The following is an 18,052-nucleotide window of genomic DNA, read 5'->3' as shown; positions in this document are numbered from 1 at the left end:
AAAATAAATTTAATTAGAAAAATCTCAAATGCACCTTTAAGGTTCTTTTTACATGACAGTTTTAATTGCTTGACAGTTACACTGACACAGGATGACTTCTTCATAACATGTTAAAATTCTTTTTTAAACCTGACATAATAATACAATTTAATTCCTCCCTTCCAAAATCACAAATGAAAATTCCTAACTAAACATTTTGCTGCTAAGTACATAAATTCCAAATTTGTTGAAAAAATAATTTGGTTTAAGCTCATCCTTTAAATTTTTAGATACACACATGACAGTAAAACAATTTTTAAGAGGAAAGCCTACTCGCAATTTAGAAATCACAATGAAAAACTAAAATTCCTATGTGACAAAACATCAAGTACATCTGACCTTAAGTGGATTTTTAAGCAGAACAGATTATTTGAGAGATAATAAAATAAAATATGGATAAAGAAACACGGTGGAAGCTGAATTAAAAATCGTACACAAGATTTAGAGGACACCTTTGTTTGGGTTAAACAAAAAATAAATAAAAAAAAATTCAATTTGGAATCAATGTGTTTCTCCAAAAGGGGTTTAGGCAAATTTTAATCACTTTTTTAAAATATTTATTTTTAAGAAGTCTGGATCATATGAATAGTGGACATAACATGTGGTCTTATCTCTTTGACACACTGAACTCTCAAAGCAGATCTCGGGAGAGTTTTTAAGTCATTATACTATTGTAAAACTGTATATATAAAGTAGAAACTTTTAATTTTTATTTCATCAATTGCAGAATATTTAACACAAGGATTTCTTTCTGTATAAAATGTTAAGAACAGACAGTATTTCATGCTAGAAACGTTTAATATTTTTCTAAACATTATCGCTGTAAAAGCATACCCCTACTTAAAATTATTATGGGAATAGCAAGTTAAATAGTACCAATGAAAACAATTTATAAAAGGAAAGAGGCTTCACATGGAAAATGTATAATTAGTGTTCCACTGTATTTCTTAACTTTAAACATCGAAATAATAACAAATAAAAAAAACTTATCATATGTAATAAAATAAAATTTATAGGTTATGATTCATATCTAAATAAACATTCTTTTGAAATGAGACAAAATAATTTTCAGAAATGAATAACATGTGTATATAATGTATCAATTTTCAATAATAAATTACATCTATAGATATATAAATAAAAATGTAGAAATATATGTATATATACAAGGATGTACACACAATAATTTATGAATAAATCAGATCATAATGTAACTGAAATGGGAATACACAAAAACATAATACAAAAAATAATTTTAATTAAAAAATGTACAAAATCGGGCTAATATATAAAATACTAGATAAATAACCAAAAAAAATCATAAAATTACATTCAGTTTTTATATCTAGTCCATAAAAGAAAGTATAATACAGAACATGGTCAAACATATAACATATACAAAGGTCAACATTTCACAATGTTGATTATTTTAAAATAACACAAAATTTACTAATTTAAAAAACATTTTAACTAACTTTTATTAATTAATATAATAAATTATAACATGTCCAATATGAAAAAGATGAATAGCAACAACTCTTATAAATGATTCAAACTTGATAAAGGATTATTACAATGATGTAGCAAATAAAACAATGCACATTTATCATATATTATGTCAAAAGAAACAAAAACAGTTATAATACAACTATATTTCACTGTTAAGTATGTTCACATTAACCATGCATGACTGTACTAGTTTCTAAACCAAATAATTGAAAATACATTTACATTATTAGAACAGTAAAAAAAAAAAGAGGGGAGGGGCGAGGCTTGGGTTGATATTTGAATGTACCACCCTGGCATATAATCTGTAACAAGAGCAACATATGCAAAAGAAAAATACTTCAAAAAGAAATTATTACCAAAACAAATCAATTACGGCTAACATATCAGCAATAACAAAATTACATTAAAAATAAACTTTTCAAATTGAAGAATTTTTTAAAGATAGATGTTCACCACTTTCACACTTCTGCTGACATTATTTTATGCTCTAGAATTCAGGTAACGCAATCTTTTATACATGATTAATTTAATAAAAACTTTAAAATAAATCATCAAGGGCGATTCTCTTTTTATAGAAAAATTACAAATGCTGGTAACTTTGTGGCAGAGACAGTGAGTTGTAAAGAGATGTAAGTGGAATCAGGGGTGTGCACAGGGGGGAGAAGGGACACCCGTTGGAGCGGGCCCGAGCCTGAAGGGGGCCCCGAGATGAAATATATGTAGAGCCATAGGGGTAAACAATATAGAGAGGGGGCCTGTAAAAGTAATTCATGATGGGCCAGAAATTTTCTGTACACGCCCCGAGTGGATTTGATGCAAGAGATGTAAGTTTTGAGTAATATGTGTGCCAAGTTCAAACCCTAGGTAGGTCTTTCATTGAGAAGTTTTTCCAAATCATGCTGTTTACACTTCACTACAGGGTCCCCCCATACCTACAACTACACACAGTTTAACTGGTCGGATGGTGCCCTGAAGCCAACTTTTGTACTAGGAGCCTAGCCATTTCTGATCTACCACCCCTAGAGGTATTTATTTAGAATGGGAACTGAGAAAACTTTGTGACATGTTTAAGGTACTATTGTCACCATCAGTAAACACGAAAGAACAGCTGGTATTGAACCTGAGGACCCTGAAGGAACAAGTTCAAAGCCTTACCAATCAGGCCACCACGGCCAATCCTGCAGCATAACAGCACCTATAAAAGTTACTAGCACAACTGCTTCGCCGAAAAGAGTTAAGATTTTACTCTACCATTTGTTCTTCGTTTAAAATTTTTTAATTTCAGTACTTACACCTCTTTGCTCCATATGTCCTAACACTAATGACAGGTTCATAAAATTAAAACGTTATTTTCAGTAATGTGTCTTCAACACACAGGCACTGAAGGAAAATAAATCACATTTGTGCCACTTACACACTAAACCTATTTATGTATCAGTAATCTTAAAAATTCTTTATTTACCATCATGATTTACATCTGATGATGCATTTGCATTGAAAAGTAGATGAAGTCAAATATAAATACAAATATATCTACCAGTAAAAGAAATAAATACTATCCATTAATTATTAAAATTTAAAAAAATATCAAAAACAAATTAAATAATTTGTTAATTTCTTTATCAATTCACATTTTACTTATACCTTTAAAACCGATTATGGTTACCGAAGTTGAATGGTACCACATGTACATTTATATTACACAACAGAGAAAAAAACTAAAATGTAAACAAACAATGTAATGGGGTTGTTTCCTTCAGTCAAAAGTACTACTTTTAGTCACTGAAATTGATAGAATAAGCAAAAAAAAAAAAAAAAACATGGACCCAGAAAATTCTTTCATTTTCCCCAACAGCTATTTTTTAATTAATTTTTTAAAATGTCCGATTTTGCAAACAAGGCGTGGTCTTGATGACGTCACAAATGATGCTCTTTGGCGCATTTTGTAATGCATTTCCACGTTATGATGATCAAGAAGCGAATTAAAATTGCGCTATACGCTTGCTATCAACCATATCGTTGCCAATACACGTGAGTAAAGATGAGAATTAAATATTTTGCTCTGTGAATGGCAACACGGAACGGCATTTCATCATTTGTGATATCATCGACAAGAAATGTAAACAATGAAAGCGCCACAATTTAAGTATTTTTTTTAATATTAAACTTAAACAAATTACTTAAAAAATGGGTAGATCCTATGTTTTTAAGCATGTTCTTTCAGAAAAAAATACTTAAAATTTTGGAAATGACCCCATTGTGGAGCTACAAATGAATTAATGCTGTGTTAACATTAACCATATTAACCATGGAAAAGCTGTTGGTGTATCTGGCTTTATTTCAATAAAAATTTGAAAAAAAAAAATGCTTGGTTTTAATGCAATAAAGCCATAAATGTTCTACAAGAAAGGTAGATAAGAACTATTATAGCTGACATGGTATTAATTACTAGTTAATTTTCATTGAGTGGTCAAAACGATGAAAGTAATCATTTACATTAATCGTCAGCAGTGAAAATTATATTTGCTAACTTTCATTCTAAGTAGCTACAGTATTTAAAAAGTAGGTGTGGCCTTTGGTCTCCTTTCAGAACACTAAAAACATTTATCAATGAGAAATATTAGGCACTTATTGTAAATTTTAAATTCAACAACACTACTTTTGAACAAAGATTAAAGATCTAGTGAACGTTTTTGCAGCTAAATGCATATGTATTCATACAAAAATCCTTCAAATACATTGCATATTTGAAGATTATTTGTTTAATTTCCATGCCATTTTTTGGAATATCAAAAGCAGCATAAATGGTTGATTAACAAATATCTATTTTTAAACATAGTTTAATTCCTTGAATTATGTAACAACAACGATAGGAAAGATTCTAAGTTTTGAAAAATGTTACTGAAAGTTACATGATTATTCATGCATGAAAAAAAATTATCTTTTTGTTTTGATATGAAAGGCAATTTTCTTATACAATAATATTTAATGCACAATTATTTAGCTACAGCTACTTTTTCTGTTTACAGAGTGCAATAATTTCGAAGACACTTCCTAAATTTTCAACCATTTTAGATATTTACAATATATTCTGAATGAAATTCAATTCGAATGTTAATATTAATTTTTAATACACATTTTAAATTGAACTGAGCACTACAGATAATTATACATACAATACATGTGTGAATTTTTTTCAAAGACTTTGCAAGTATAGATGCTTAATCCTAGCCTCCTAAATTATATGCTTAATACATATACAAAGAAATATGAAAACTGAAACTTCAGAAACATTTTCATGGTTAACTTAATGACAGTTAAGAACAAAGGGATAATGTGTTGAAGTAAATAAAGAGATTACATTGCAGAGCTTTTTAAATACTAAATTCAAATTATGATTTTTAAAAAATGGTTTTAACAATGAGAAAATATAGCTCTAAATAACTTCACTAATTTAAATGAAGAAATATTTTAGAAGTCTAAGTTTATTCAATAAAAGCTAACAGAATACGGAGGAAAAAAAACTTTCTGCAACAAATTACAAAAACTTGAAGGGATGAATCCTTCAAATGTACAATCAATGCAGCTTAATTTAAAATATATTCTTAGTACAAATGATAGAAATTTTGTTGAGTACTTGATTTTTTAAAATTACGGTTCATGATTAAGTGCTATTCTATTAATATGATGATGTATGGCAATTTTAGTAAAAAATCATTCTCAAAGCTAACAGACATAAAATAATTACAAAATATTCATTCACTACTCCTATAAATATTATTAACATTATGTGATAAAGTGATAAATATGATTAACAATTATCATGTTTAATTACCCATATTTTCTTCCAATAACAGAGTTTTGATCCATCAAATTCATGCTATCTAAGAATTGGATAGGTTTGCAATGTGTAACTGAAGCAAATTAGAAAATGATTTCTTATTCAGAGTCATGCGAATGGCACTAATGGAACTGAACAGTTTTTCTGAATCGATATCTTCCGGAAGTTTGGTAAGAAATTGTGCAAGATGAATGAAATCCATTTCTAACAATATGTCTTCATACATTCTAAGAATACCTAAAAAAAAACCAAGAAAGTAATGCATATGAAACGCAGAAAAAAAAGCAACTATTTAAAAAATGTATTTAAAAGGAAAGAAACACTAATTAAAAAGTTTAATGAAATCTGAAAGGAGAAAAATATGAACACTAACACTAACAGGGGAAAAAGGTGGGGTACCTTGGGACACTTTTTGAATAATGATTTTTAGAAATTTAATTTTCAATAAACTTAGAAGATCGTGCAATTTAAACATTTTCACTTCATTTATGTTTTATTTTACTCTATTATTTCATCAAATTAAATTTTCAAAAGTACACTGAAGAGTAGATCCTGCTGTCATCCATGATGTCATAAAAGAACTTATTTTTGTTTACAAAATTAAAGCTGAAATTTATGGAGTCCCAAGGTACTCCACCCTCCCCCAATAATTCACATATCTTACAAATAATACTACTTTCCCAATAATAATTATAAAACATATTTGAATCTCAACTTATGCTGTATATAGCTTTTTAATTATTAACTAATTTATTAGTTTTAATCACATTGTATTCTAATAGATTACTAACATTATTGAGCAAAATGTACCCACGCAATGACGACATATAATGCTTAAATGGAGAACAAAACGTTTTAACTCAGTAAGTGCTCAATTCATTTGCACAGATGTGATACTTTTTCGTGTGTAATTGCTATTTATTTCTTGACTTTGGCATTTATGTGTTATATTTTGGAATATAAGAAATATTAGGCATCATAAGAGGCAAATTGAACTCCCATGTTTTGAGCAGCAAAAAGAAAAAAAAACTAGTCACTTGACATATCTTTTTTTTCAATGGAAGGTAAAATGTCTGTAATATTTACTTAGCAATTTTCAGGAACATATCAAAATTTTGGATGCAGAAATTTTGTTTTTTACTTTTGAAAATGTTCCAAGGAACAAATGATTCAAACATGAAAAAGGTGAAAAAGTTATGTTTGAAAATAAACACAACCATTGTTTTAATGAGTTCTTTTTGATGGTGCATTGACTTTTTTGCATCACTCAGGAGATGTTATAGAAATAGGAGTGAAAATGTATAAAGCAAGGTTAATTTAAACAATATTTTTATAGACCAACAACTAGGCGCAACACCCTAATTTTCAGATTTCAAACTGGCCCTTTGTCAGTTCCTGACTCTGTACATTCTATACATTCAACTCACACCAAGACCCAGACATAGACATGTAGAGCATTTTATACAAGTAGAAGTACATTGCTTGCAAATTTGACCTTATTCACATTGCTTCAACTTTAATCTTTTGATAAAGGCACTTTCAATTTAGGAGGATTATTAATGCTTTCTGCTATATATATATATATATATATATATATATATATTTAAAAAAAAACATTTCTTGAAATTCATATTTTGGTGGCTTTTAGTAAGTTATTTCCATTAGTTAAGATTCGTTGTTGTTCTTGAGCATTATGCATTGAGTTTCTATTTTTCCTAAAATTCTTACTAAATCAAAGAATTACTAATGCAAAGGAAAAAAAATAGACTTTTAATATTTGAGCATAGGTTCTTCTATTTCTTTATTTTATTTATTTATTTAAAGAAAAAACCTTTTGTGTCATATGTTTTGAAAAAAAATCCCTAATTTCAGGCATCATTTCCTTTTGTAGGTACTTTATAGTTATTACAATCCAAAAAAGCTCAATCATGCTTCTAAGAGCAAAGCTTGTAACACTCAACTATGATCAACATTTTTCTAATTTCAACTGTCCTCAAAAAGTTCTGAAATTTTTTGTGTGAATTGATTGTGCTTAAAAGTGATGACAGAACTGTTTTTACAAGGTGAAATTTTGTAAAAGGCGTAATTTTGAGACATTAAATTTTTTGAAAGTGGCCTCTTTTATGACCCAATTTGACTCTTTCCTTCCTTCTTCCTCCTCCTCCTCAATGGAGGGGTAAGATGCTAAGGGATGGTGAACATACTTTGCGCAGCAGGGGGAGGGCATGTTTTGTGCGTTAGAGGACAATGAATGTTTTAGAATTGAATACCAATTTCAAAACTCCCAAATAAGTTTATTAAATTGAGAGTCCAATTTATGCCATTTGGGGCAGTAATTAAACAAACTTTGGGCCACGGTTCTTGAATCGATACGCTTAATCCTCTATATTTTCTGCGTCATTTCTTTTTCTTCAACACAAATGATCTTGTTCAAATTTTTGTTCAAATTGAACAACATCTACACAAGTGCTCATTCAAAAGAAGCAAGGGTTCAATAATTTTCTTTTCAGTAGTTGACAATAAAGTATTTTTTGGGTATATTAAAAAACATCAGAAAAGCATGCACAACCAAATTTGTCAAATACACCACCCAATGGCAACTTTCTCTGATAACAATTATCTCATTAAATATTCATTCAACTACGTATGATTATTGTTAACAAAATCATAGTATGTTTAAAAAATTTACCCAGGGTTCATACTCTATTTGGATAAAAAAAATTCCATGACTTTTCCAAGACTTTTTCATGACTTCGTAACAATGATCATGACTTTGTTGCATGAAGAGAAAAGTACTATTCAATATCAAACTTGCCAATTTTTTGAAATGAGCATTTGGAAATTTTCTATGTGAACGCCACTATTGTCTGTTTTTCACAAGAAGGCACTTGACTCTTCCCTCGTCAATTGGTATCCGATTATTCTATTTCGCTATTTTCGGCAGAAGGTATATACGGATCATAGCATTTTGTTGTAAAAGCAGCGGTTTTTAAAATGTAAGAATGACTAAAATGACAACAGGCAAGTGATGTAAATGACACTAAGACATTTTGCACATTAAAATGAAAGCCCAAGTTAAGGCTGTCGGGTTGTCTCCTTCAGAAGAGCGTGGATTGCATACCGGTCACCCCCCCACGTAAAATAGAACTCTGCATTCAAGGGGGTGTGGCGAAGTGCCTTCTCATGAAAAACAGACAATACCTCATTGAAGCACCTACTTGTGAATGAAAAAATATCAGTGTACACCTAAAAAAAGACATCTTAGTAGTAAGTTACCATCCCTAAGCCAGGGCTAAGGCTGAACTAAATGCAATATATCAAAATACACACAATATTTCTGGATGTGATAACCGGGCTGTCGTGCATACTGCATGTAAACTCGTCTTATTTGTCTCCATCATATAAATTTAAATCAAGTAAAAATAGTGAATGGAATATAATGATGCTTAAATTTCTAATAGTTTTTTATAAACAGGCAGAATGATAATGAATGTCACAAAGATTGAATGAGTCATTACTAAGTTTCAATAAATTTGCTACAAAAGTTGCCTTAGTGTTAACAGCTTATTTAATCATCCACATAACTTGACAGTATTTTGTTTCTTCAAAGTAAAGTCATTCTTCAGTAAATTCATGTTTCTACACCAGATTAAAAAAAAAAAAAATTTAAAAAAAAACATTCAGTAGTGAATAAATCTTCTGATTCAAATGGACTTGTTTACTTATTTGCACATTCTCAAATGCATATAATAGGTTCAGAAATTCTAGAACATAATGTTTAGTTCCTGACATTGAAAGTAGCAGTGGGTCGCATAGATTAGTTTTGCGTGCCGTATGTTGAGCACTACTGTTTTAAAGTATTAGAATACCCCTATTTTTGGATTCTATCACCTAACTGCAGATCATCATTTTCTGGAACTTTCAGCAAATTAAGATAAACTTTGAAAAGTTTAATGATAAAGTTTTTACGAGAAATGGAAACAAACTCGGATGCAATATGGAATAGTGTTTTTTGAGTGGGCGAAATCAAGAATGCAAGTTCACTACCACAGAATACACGATATAAAAAGTGTTGAAAATAATGGTAAATTCAAAATGAGTAATGTATAAACACTAAAATCACATTGCAAAAAAAGACGAGCGGCTGCTACAGAAGAGAATGCAATAAGATTTCAAAATTCAGATTTGTTTTTGCAATTGTTCAATTTTCCCAGTTTAAAGTTTTTATATGCAATACAATTAAATCACTCCAGATTTCTGTAGCTCTTTTAGCTATTTTTACTTTTTCTTTGCCAGGGACATTTTTCTATGCCTTTGAATGGAAATTTCAATTTTCCATGATTTTTACAGGTCTGAAATTAGCTTTTTTCCCCCCCATTACTTTCCAGGATTTCCATGACCCATACGAACCCTGTTTACCACAATGAATAATTCATAATTACTAATCAGGATAAAAAGTTAAACAAAAAGCAAATAAGTCACAAACTGAACAGCACAAGAAAAGCAGACATCAGACTTTGGAAGCTCATGCTTGCATACAAAGAAATGCATACCTAAACGTCAAAACTTATTTTTAAAAATACAAATATAAAATACGCACTACACTTTTACAAACCAATTAAGTCATAGAAAAAATATTTTCAAACGAAAAAGCATAGTTTAGCACTGACAAAGAGATGTTTTGGAGAAGAAATAACATAAAAAAAATATTGAATTACTGCACACTTAGAATTAAGCAACTTGTAAAAAATTAAAACATATTAAAATATTTTCATTTATAGGTTATACAAGCTTCTTCATCTAAGGGTTCCATTTAAAAAGGAAACATTGCCAACTATTAAAAAGAAAACAAAATTTTCAGCTTACCTAAAGCTGTTTTTACCAAAAATTCTTCTCCGTCCCTGAGATAAACATCCCACACTCTACAAGCAACATCTAATGGCAAAGATTTGCTGTACAATGTATAGAGCCTTCAAAAGAGATGAAAATTAGTTACACAATATTACAATAATTACCTTTTATCTTCAACCAAAAGGAAATATACAGATACTAACCAATCGACTAAATAAAGATCAGGGCTTAAATTCTGCTTGACAAACAGTGCAAATAATTTCGGTAAATTTTCTTTGAAATATTCTTCATAAACTGAATAATACGTAGTCATCTAAAGAGAAACCAGTGTCATTATGCTATTAACTTTAGTATAATTTCATTAAATATTTTTCAAAATATTTAAAATATAATACAATATAAATTGTCAAGTTTCAACATAAATTTAGAAAAACAAAAAAATAAACAATCCCTTGATTAAGTTTCAAACTGAACTGATCTTTAAAAATGTGCATTTGAGGAGAGGGAGATTCTTTACATTTTCATTTACTAAACAATTTTAAAACACTATATTCAAAGGTCAGTTTTCGTATAATGAAGACAAACCTATGGAAACAAATCTATAACTCTCAAAGTAAAAAGTACTAATAATTTTTGAAAAAACTTAAAAGTTTGTTTCAAAGAAACCTGTATGCAAAAAACAATGAAGTATTGAAAAAAAAAAAAAAAAACATGTAAATGCTATAGGAATAAATACCTTGAAAAAAAAAATGCTTCATTTTTGTTTCTGGCTAAAATGTTACACTTTAAAAGAACTTTTAAAGAGAAATTAAAATCACTTCATTGAAACTGGTGAAATTTGAAAAAAAAAAAAAATAATAATAATAATAACAGACTAACAGAAACAGTGAAGTATTAGAAACCTTATAAATGTTTCAGCACAATATTGCCATGCTAAGTGCAAATGTGGTATCTGCAGTAGAGCTCAACATAAGAAATTTATGATTGAAGTTTTACAACTTGTTTCTTTGATTTGTTACTTAATTAAATGTTCCAACTTGCGAGTCATTTGATAAATAACTTATCTAACCTACGTAAGAGCGTTTTTTTTTTTTTTTTTTGTAAAACTCTTTATTTAAAATTAAAGAATGTAGTTACAACAAATTTTCTCTTCAATAACATTTTCATATACTAGGTTAATTTCACCATAAGTGAATATTGCTAGCCATGTTTAATGGTATCTGCACAACAAAACTAACTTAGTAAAATGCGTGTAATATATTATTAAATAATACTGAAAACATCTGCTTTATTTGAACTTAGCTGTTGCTTTATTTTGTTAATACAAATCTAACAGTATCTGCCTTCTTTAAAATACCATTTTCAAAATTACAGTCATTTAAAACAGTGTAAACCATAACAATTTTCTGTTCCTTATATTCAAAGATTGTGTTGAATTTTTATAATTTCATTTATAATGTTTTATTTTCTAGATTCATTTTTACAGAGCATGAAGATAATTTTGATAGCAGACGATACTTAAACAAAACTATAATAGGCCATAGAATTAAATGCATTTTTTTTTTTTTTTTTTGCATAAAAGAATTAGATATGACTATTTTACATGCATTTCATTTTTAAGAATTTGCATTTTAAATAAAAATTTCAATCGAAAAAGCTGAATATTTGCTTGTACATTTATGCAAAGTTGTATTAGTTTTTGTCATCGCCCTATATCAACAATTCAATTAATAGGTAAACTAAACTTTAGTACTCTGTTACAATAAACTGCTACATTATTACTGCTACATTATTTACATGCTGTTAAATAAGGTTAAAAAATTGTATCTACATAATTACTGAGGAAAAAAGGGGAAAATGCCGCAGATACCACTTTAAGGGCTTAACCGTTTATCCGCCAATGTTCCAAAAATGGAACATCATATTTAAGTGAAAATTTTCCCAAGAAATAACGTTAAAATAAACAAGTTTTTTTTAACACAGTTTAGTCTTATTTCAAAGTATTTTTTGATTTCCTGCTTGATTGTTTATATGTTTTCAATTATTTATTGCGATTTTTCAAAGATGAGTGTTTTTTTAGCTTTTTGCAACTTTTTCTTATAAAATTTACCAAAAATTGGTTTTTTCAGAAAATGTGATGATATTTATTATAGTTGTGAAAAATACTTCAATGTATGATTTTAAAATGCTTGTAGAAATGTACAATGATATTTCCGAAAGGTGTACCCCTTCAAAATAGCATGTTCCAATTTTGGAACATTGGCGCTTTTAGGGAGTCAAATTTCCAAGAAGTAAATCGTTCGACTTCCAAGGGGAAATTTCATTTTTCGTAATATATGTTTCTTTTTTTTTTTCTCATTTTGAATGTACTCTGATGTAGATGTTGGCAAAACCAAGTAAGTTTATATTTTGAAAGGATATGACGTTTCGTTAGCAAAGAAAATAATAACAGTCTTCTGTTTGACGGACTATATGGCTCCGAATCCACACCTGCTCGGACAGCTACATTGTCACGTAATAATAAAAAATAATATTAGCGAGAGTTTTATTCTTCATATTTTAAATGCAGTTCAATAATTCGCTAGCTTTGTTTTCGGGCGAAACGAAATTCTGTTTGACGTATACCAACTGTTCATAAATGTTAAAAAATGTCTACAAGATTTCTTACTGTAGAACAAGCTGTGGCTTATTTAGAGACATTGTCAGATTCGGATTTGTCAGATGTAGATATATGCCAATTATCCCCTGATGAACTAGGCAATATCACTGAGGAAGAATAGATGTTGACAGAGATGAAATCCTACAATTTTTTGGTTTGTTGCTATTGAGTGGGTACCATTCTGTTCCTTCTGAAGATATGTATTGGAGGAGTGCAGAAGATACATTTGTGCCAATTGTACTAACAGTTATGCCTCAAAATCGTTTTCGAAAAATAAAAAACAACTTTCATTTGATGGACAACCATGAATTAAAACAAAATGACAAACTAAGAAAAGTTTTCCTTATTTACGAAGAATTGTGTAAAAACCCTCAACAATTTGGTGTATTTCATGAAAAATTAAGCATAGATGAATCTATGGTTCCCTACTACGGTCGGCATTCATGTAAAATGTTTATTAGATGAAAACCAATAAGATTCGGCTTCAAAATTTGGATGCTGTGCTCTTCAAGTGGATACCCATATTCCATGGAGATTTATTCAGGCAAAAAAGAAGGATCCCCTGATCTGCAATTAGGATCCAGAGTTGTAAATGATCTATTATCAGTTTTGAATGACACGTCTAAGCATGAAGTATACTTTGATAACTTTTTTACATCATATGACTTAATTTCTCAGCTATCAAAAAAAAAGTGTACGAGCAACGGGAACAATTCGTGAAAACCGAACTGGCCATTGTCCACGGAAATCCAAAAAAGCCCTTTCTAAAGAAGATCGCAGAAATTTTGACTATCGATCTGATGGATCAGTGTACATGTGCAGCTGGAAAGATAATGCAGTGGTTACAGTAGCATCTAATTGTTATACACATGAGACACTTGCATCTGTAAAATGTTACTCAAATGCGCAGAAATGCAAGATAGATGTGCGACAACCTCATCTTATCAAGAGATACAATGAAGGAATGGGGGGTGTGGACGTCTTGGATAAACTTTTAGGGAGCTACAGACCTCATTTGAGGAGTAAAAAATGGTGTTGGAATCTTTTTAGTAATGCGCTGAATATTTCAGTTGTAGCTAGTTGGTTACTTCATTGTGAGTTACACGAAGTCAAGATGAAGCATTTAGAGTTCCGAAGAGAAATAACAACTCACCTCCTAAGAAGAAAAGTACGAGTGGAAAGTCCTCCAGGGCCTCGTTGTCATTTACATAAACGGTCAAGAATGTCTGACGGACATTATATTGTATCTGCATCCCAAGGACGTTGCGCGGTGTGCAAAAAAAATACGACTAAGAAATGTTTCCATTGCGACAAACGACTTCACCAGCAACGCTTCCTTTCATATGATGGGCATTAGATATTTCAGTATTGGATTTTCTGAATTCTGTTATGTACACAAATGCAATTTAAAATATTATTTTTTCCGCAATAAAGTATGCTAAGATAAAAACCGCATTCAAAACCTCTTAGTTTAAAAAAATTCTCTGAAAAAAAAAAACTTCATGCAAAACGCCAATGTTCCAAAAATGGAACACACTGAAAATTATAGTAAAAAAAATTTTTCTGGAAATTTTATTTTATTTCTGTATTTACTAGACATAAATAGACATAATTTCAAAAAATTACTCAAATTTGATCATCCGTCAATAGTTCGGCGGTTAAACGGTTAATATTTGTCACTTACGTTCAAATATCCCTAGCAAACTATGCAAAATGTGCAGTTATGACTTTTTTCTTGAAGTTTGTTTTTTCTATTTTGCGTTCACAAATTGCCAAAAAACTTGAGGTTTAGGTAAACTAAATTACTAATGATCACCCAGTGACAATAACTCAATTTTGATCAAATGTGCAAATACCATATCTGTGCTTAGCATGGCAGAATACAGGTATCAATGTCAAAGGATAAATATTGTAGTATGTTTTAAAAAATAATAGAATAGAGGCCTAAGAACCTCAACTTTCTCACGTTGCAGTTTGTAAGTTTCTCTGATTTGCTCAAGTGACAGAGGAAAATATTTAAAATCTAAAGAGATTAAGGTCAAGAAAGAAAACTAACACTGTAAACATGATCTGGCCATAGTGACCTGATTGGTAAGGAGTAGGATTTGTTACTCAAGGGTCGCAGATTCAACTTCAACTGGTTGAGGATCCTGCATGTATGCTAAGGGTGACTGGTGAATGTTAAAGCTGTCATGGTAGAGAAATCTTTCAAGTTCCCATTCTAAGTCAATGTTTAAGGGGGTACTAAATCAGGGGTGGATCAGATCCTATTTGGATTTAAAAAAAAAAAAAAAAGAAAGAAAAATTAATTTGAATTTTGTCATTTTGAATTCAAATTATGTTTTTCGCAATCACGAGTGTGTGTGTGTGTGTGTATGTAGGCGTTGTGTTTGTGTGTGGAGGGTATGTGTGTTTGTGTATAGGGGTATGTGTATGTGTGTGTAGGCACGTGTGTTTGTGTCTGTGTGCAGGCATGAGTGTGTGGGTAGTTGTGTGTATGAGTGTTTGCGTGCATGGGGGCGGGTATGTGTATGTGTGTGTAGGCATATGTGTTTGTGTGTAGGCATGAATGTGTGGGTAGTTGTGTGTATGTGTTTGTGTCTGTGTATGGGTATGTGTTTGTGTATATGTGTGTGTAGGTGTATGTGTGTGTGTAGTTGTGTATGTATGCGTGTGTGTGTAGGATAGACGCAACCTGGAGACGGCTTTCGCTATAGGAGCAGTATCAATGAGGAGCCGATCGAAGGTGGTGCTGCAGAGGGTGCTGGCGGGAAAATAAAATGATAGCACGCCAAAAACAGTCAAATGAAAGCAATAAGCAATCGTGATTGCTCAAAAAAAAAAAACAGCTGTCTTCCACTTAACCACATGCAGTAGTAGATTTAATGGGTACAGGTTTCCCTAGAGTAGAGTAGTGTAAACATAATCCACCAAGTTTATGAAAATCTTTTTGGGGAAAATATGTTTGAAATGTTTCACTACAAGATGAAACAAAAAAGAAAAAATCCCCGCCCCCCCCTCTTAAATAAAAATAAATGCAAAATATAACCTTCTTCATTCAAGAAATTAAAGGCAATAAGCAATATGATGAGAAAAGTCGGAAAATCACTGGAGTTTTGCTTCCTGCCAGATTTTCTTCACATAAAGATAACGAGTAAATGAGCATTAATAACAACTAAAATGTCTTAATGGAATAATATACATAGCATGTGTTATTAAAAAGAAAACATTACATTATTGGAACAATTTAAAGTTACCAATGGTTTTAATTTTTAGCTTAGATCAATATGCATTAGACCTTATAAATGTCACAGCATAAAGTGTAATATATATTTCATTACTTATCATTTTTGACAGGGTGTCTAAAGGGCATAAGATTAAAAATTTTATTTGGGTAAGACACAACATAAAATTTTAACATTTTAAAATGTGTGCTTCTCTGTTTTGCGAAAATTGCTTACAAGGAAAAATTTTTTCATCTGTGTCATTACTTTGAGAGTTGAGGGAACAGAGAATATATTACATTTCATTATATTAATAATGAGCTGAATCTCAAAATTTCAGTCAACAGCTATAACAAACTAGGCTCCACTTGATCATAACTGATATTAAAAATTCTTTAAATAATAGAATAAAAAAGTAGACAAGTTTGCTTAAAATAATTGGTAAAACTTCAAACATGGCTGTAAATAAAAGTGATTTGTTTTTCTCACTATCTAATGTAAGAATCATGTTTGACTCTAGGAATGCTTGGGGTTCTGAATGAATTGAGGGCAAGTCATTGCAACATTTTAATTTCAGAATTAACATGGATTAATAGCCTTATAATGTCTTTCTCATTTTTTTTTTTTTTTCAAATAACTTTGGAAAATAGATCATTTAAAGGCATTTGCATGACATTTCACTTTAGTTCCATCTGCAGATTAAATTGCTAGCATGACAATTAAAATCTTTCCTGGTGATATTTTGCACATGTCATAAATATGAAAAGAAAGTACTGAAATATAAAGACATTGCATTTTAATGTTTCATAGATCAAAAGGGAAAAATAAAGTTAACAGGTGAGCGAAACTGAACAAATAAGCTTCCATTGATATTTTTTAGGTTTGGCATTTACCAAGTACATTTAAACTTTCTACTCCTGGATATGCATCCAGTAACAGGGTTTTCTCCCCCCCCCCTCTTATTTCCAATTAAATAGCTGAAAGCACAGTTAAAGGGCCTAAGAATAAACATGGCTTGCACCTTATTGGAGAAAGAGCATTGGTTGCATAATTTTGATCCACAGAGTGTCATCAATATAAATGCAGGTTTCTTTGCTTTCAAGCTTCAGTCCAATTGAAAAAGTAATTTTGACATGAAAAAGTATAACAGTATCAGAAAGTTTATTAGGCAATTATATAATACAGTTGGCTCTCTGTTTAACGATGCTCTATTTAACGACTTTCTCTATTTAAAGACAACTTTTTACGGTCCCAGATGGTCCAATATAGTGTTAAAAGCATTCTATTTAAGGACCATTTCTACTTAAGGACGATTTTTTGTGGTCCCTTGAAAGTTGTTATATTATGTAATTTGTATTTGTATGCATGATTAAATAAGAAAATCTCTAGTGACATACATTGGAATTATCCCATACAGATTTGCAATATGATTGACAGTAACAACTTTAAAAAACATGTTCAATAGTAATGCAAAACCAACTCACCATTTTTTGTTCTATCCTAAAAAATGATAACTGGCACTGTCTATTTAATAAATTGCAAAAACATATAAAAGAATCAACAGCATCCATGTTTAAAAGCAACATTGCAGCTAAGAAAGACATTCCTTGAACCTGAAATTTATAATAGCAAAACATAAGCAAACGTTCATGCTTTACAACATACAAAGGATGCAGTCAAAACCAAAATTGGTGATATAAAATATCACAAAACATTATTATAGCTGATGTTAAAACTTTTAGAACTTACATAACCGATATCAGGTCTGTATATCACATAAGCTCCCAAAATACCCTCTAGTGTATTATGATATGGTCCACCCTGCAAAATTTAAAATGTACAATTTACATCCAAATTTCTTTCACATTATACAGGGGGGAAAATAATTATACATACATTTCAAATAGAGCATCAACAAGCAAGAATAAG

At 30.2% G+C, this 18,052-nt stretch overlaps 1 protein-coding gene across 1 annotated transcript in view; it reads right to left on the bottom strand.

The window, feature by feature from the left end:
• Positions 1 to 5,432: 5,432 nt before the first annotated feature.
• LOC129220950 (TBC1 domain family member 14-like) overlaps positions 5,433 to 18,052 on the bottom strand; it is a 39,423-nt gene continuing 26,803 nt past the window's right edge. Inside the window, exons 8-12 of the mRNA XM_054855385.1 lie at positions 17,873 to 17,944; positions 17,608 to 17,736; positions 10,444 to 10,553; positions 10,256 to 10,359; positions 5,433 to 5,626 (exon numbers count right to left, since the gene is read on the bottom strand). Coding sequence (XP_054711360.1) covers positions 5,433 to 5,626; positions 10,256 to 10,359; positions 10,444 to 10,553; positions 17,608 to 17,736; positions 17,873 to 17,944 — 609 coding nt within the window. The remainder of the gene's footprint in view (positions 5,627 to 10,255; positions 10,360 to 10,443; positions 10,554 to 17,607; positions 17,737 to 17,872; positions 17,945 to 18,052) is intronic.

This window comes from Uloborus diversus, chromosome 4, assembly GCF_026930045.1.
Source record: "Uloborus diversus isolate 005 chromosome 4, Udiv.v.3.1, whole genome shotgun sequence".
Lineage (NCBI taxonomy): Eukaryota > Metazoa > Arthropoda > Arachnida > Araneae > Uloboridae > Uloborus > Uloborus diversus.
This window is presented reverse-complemented; position numbering and strand designations above follow the sequence as displayed.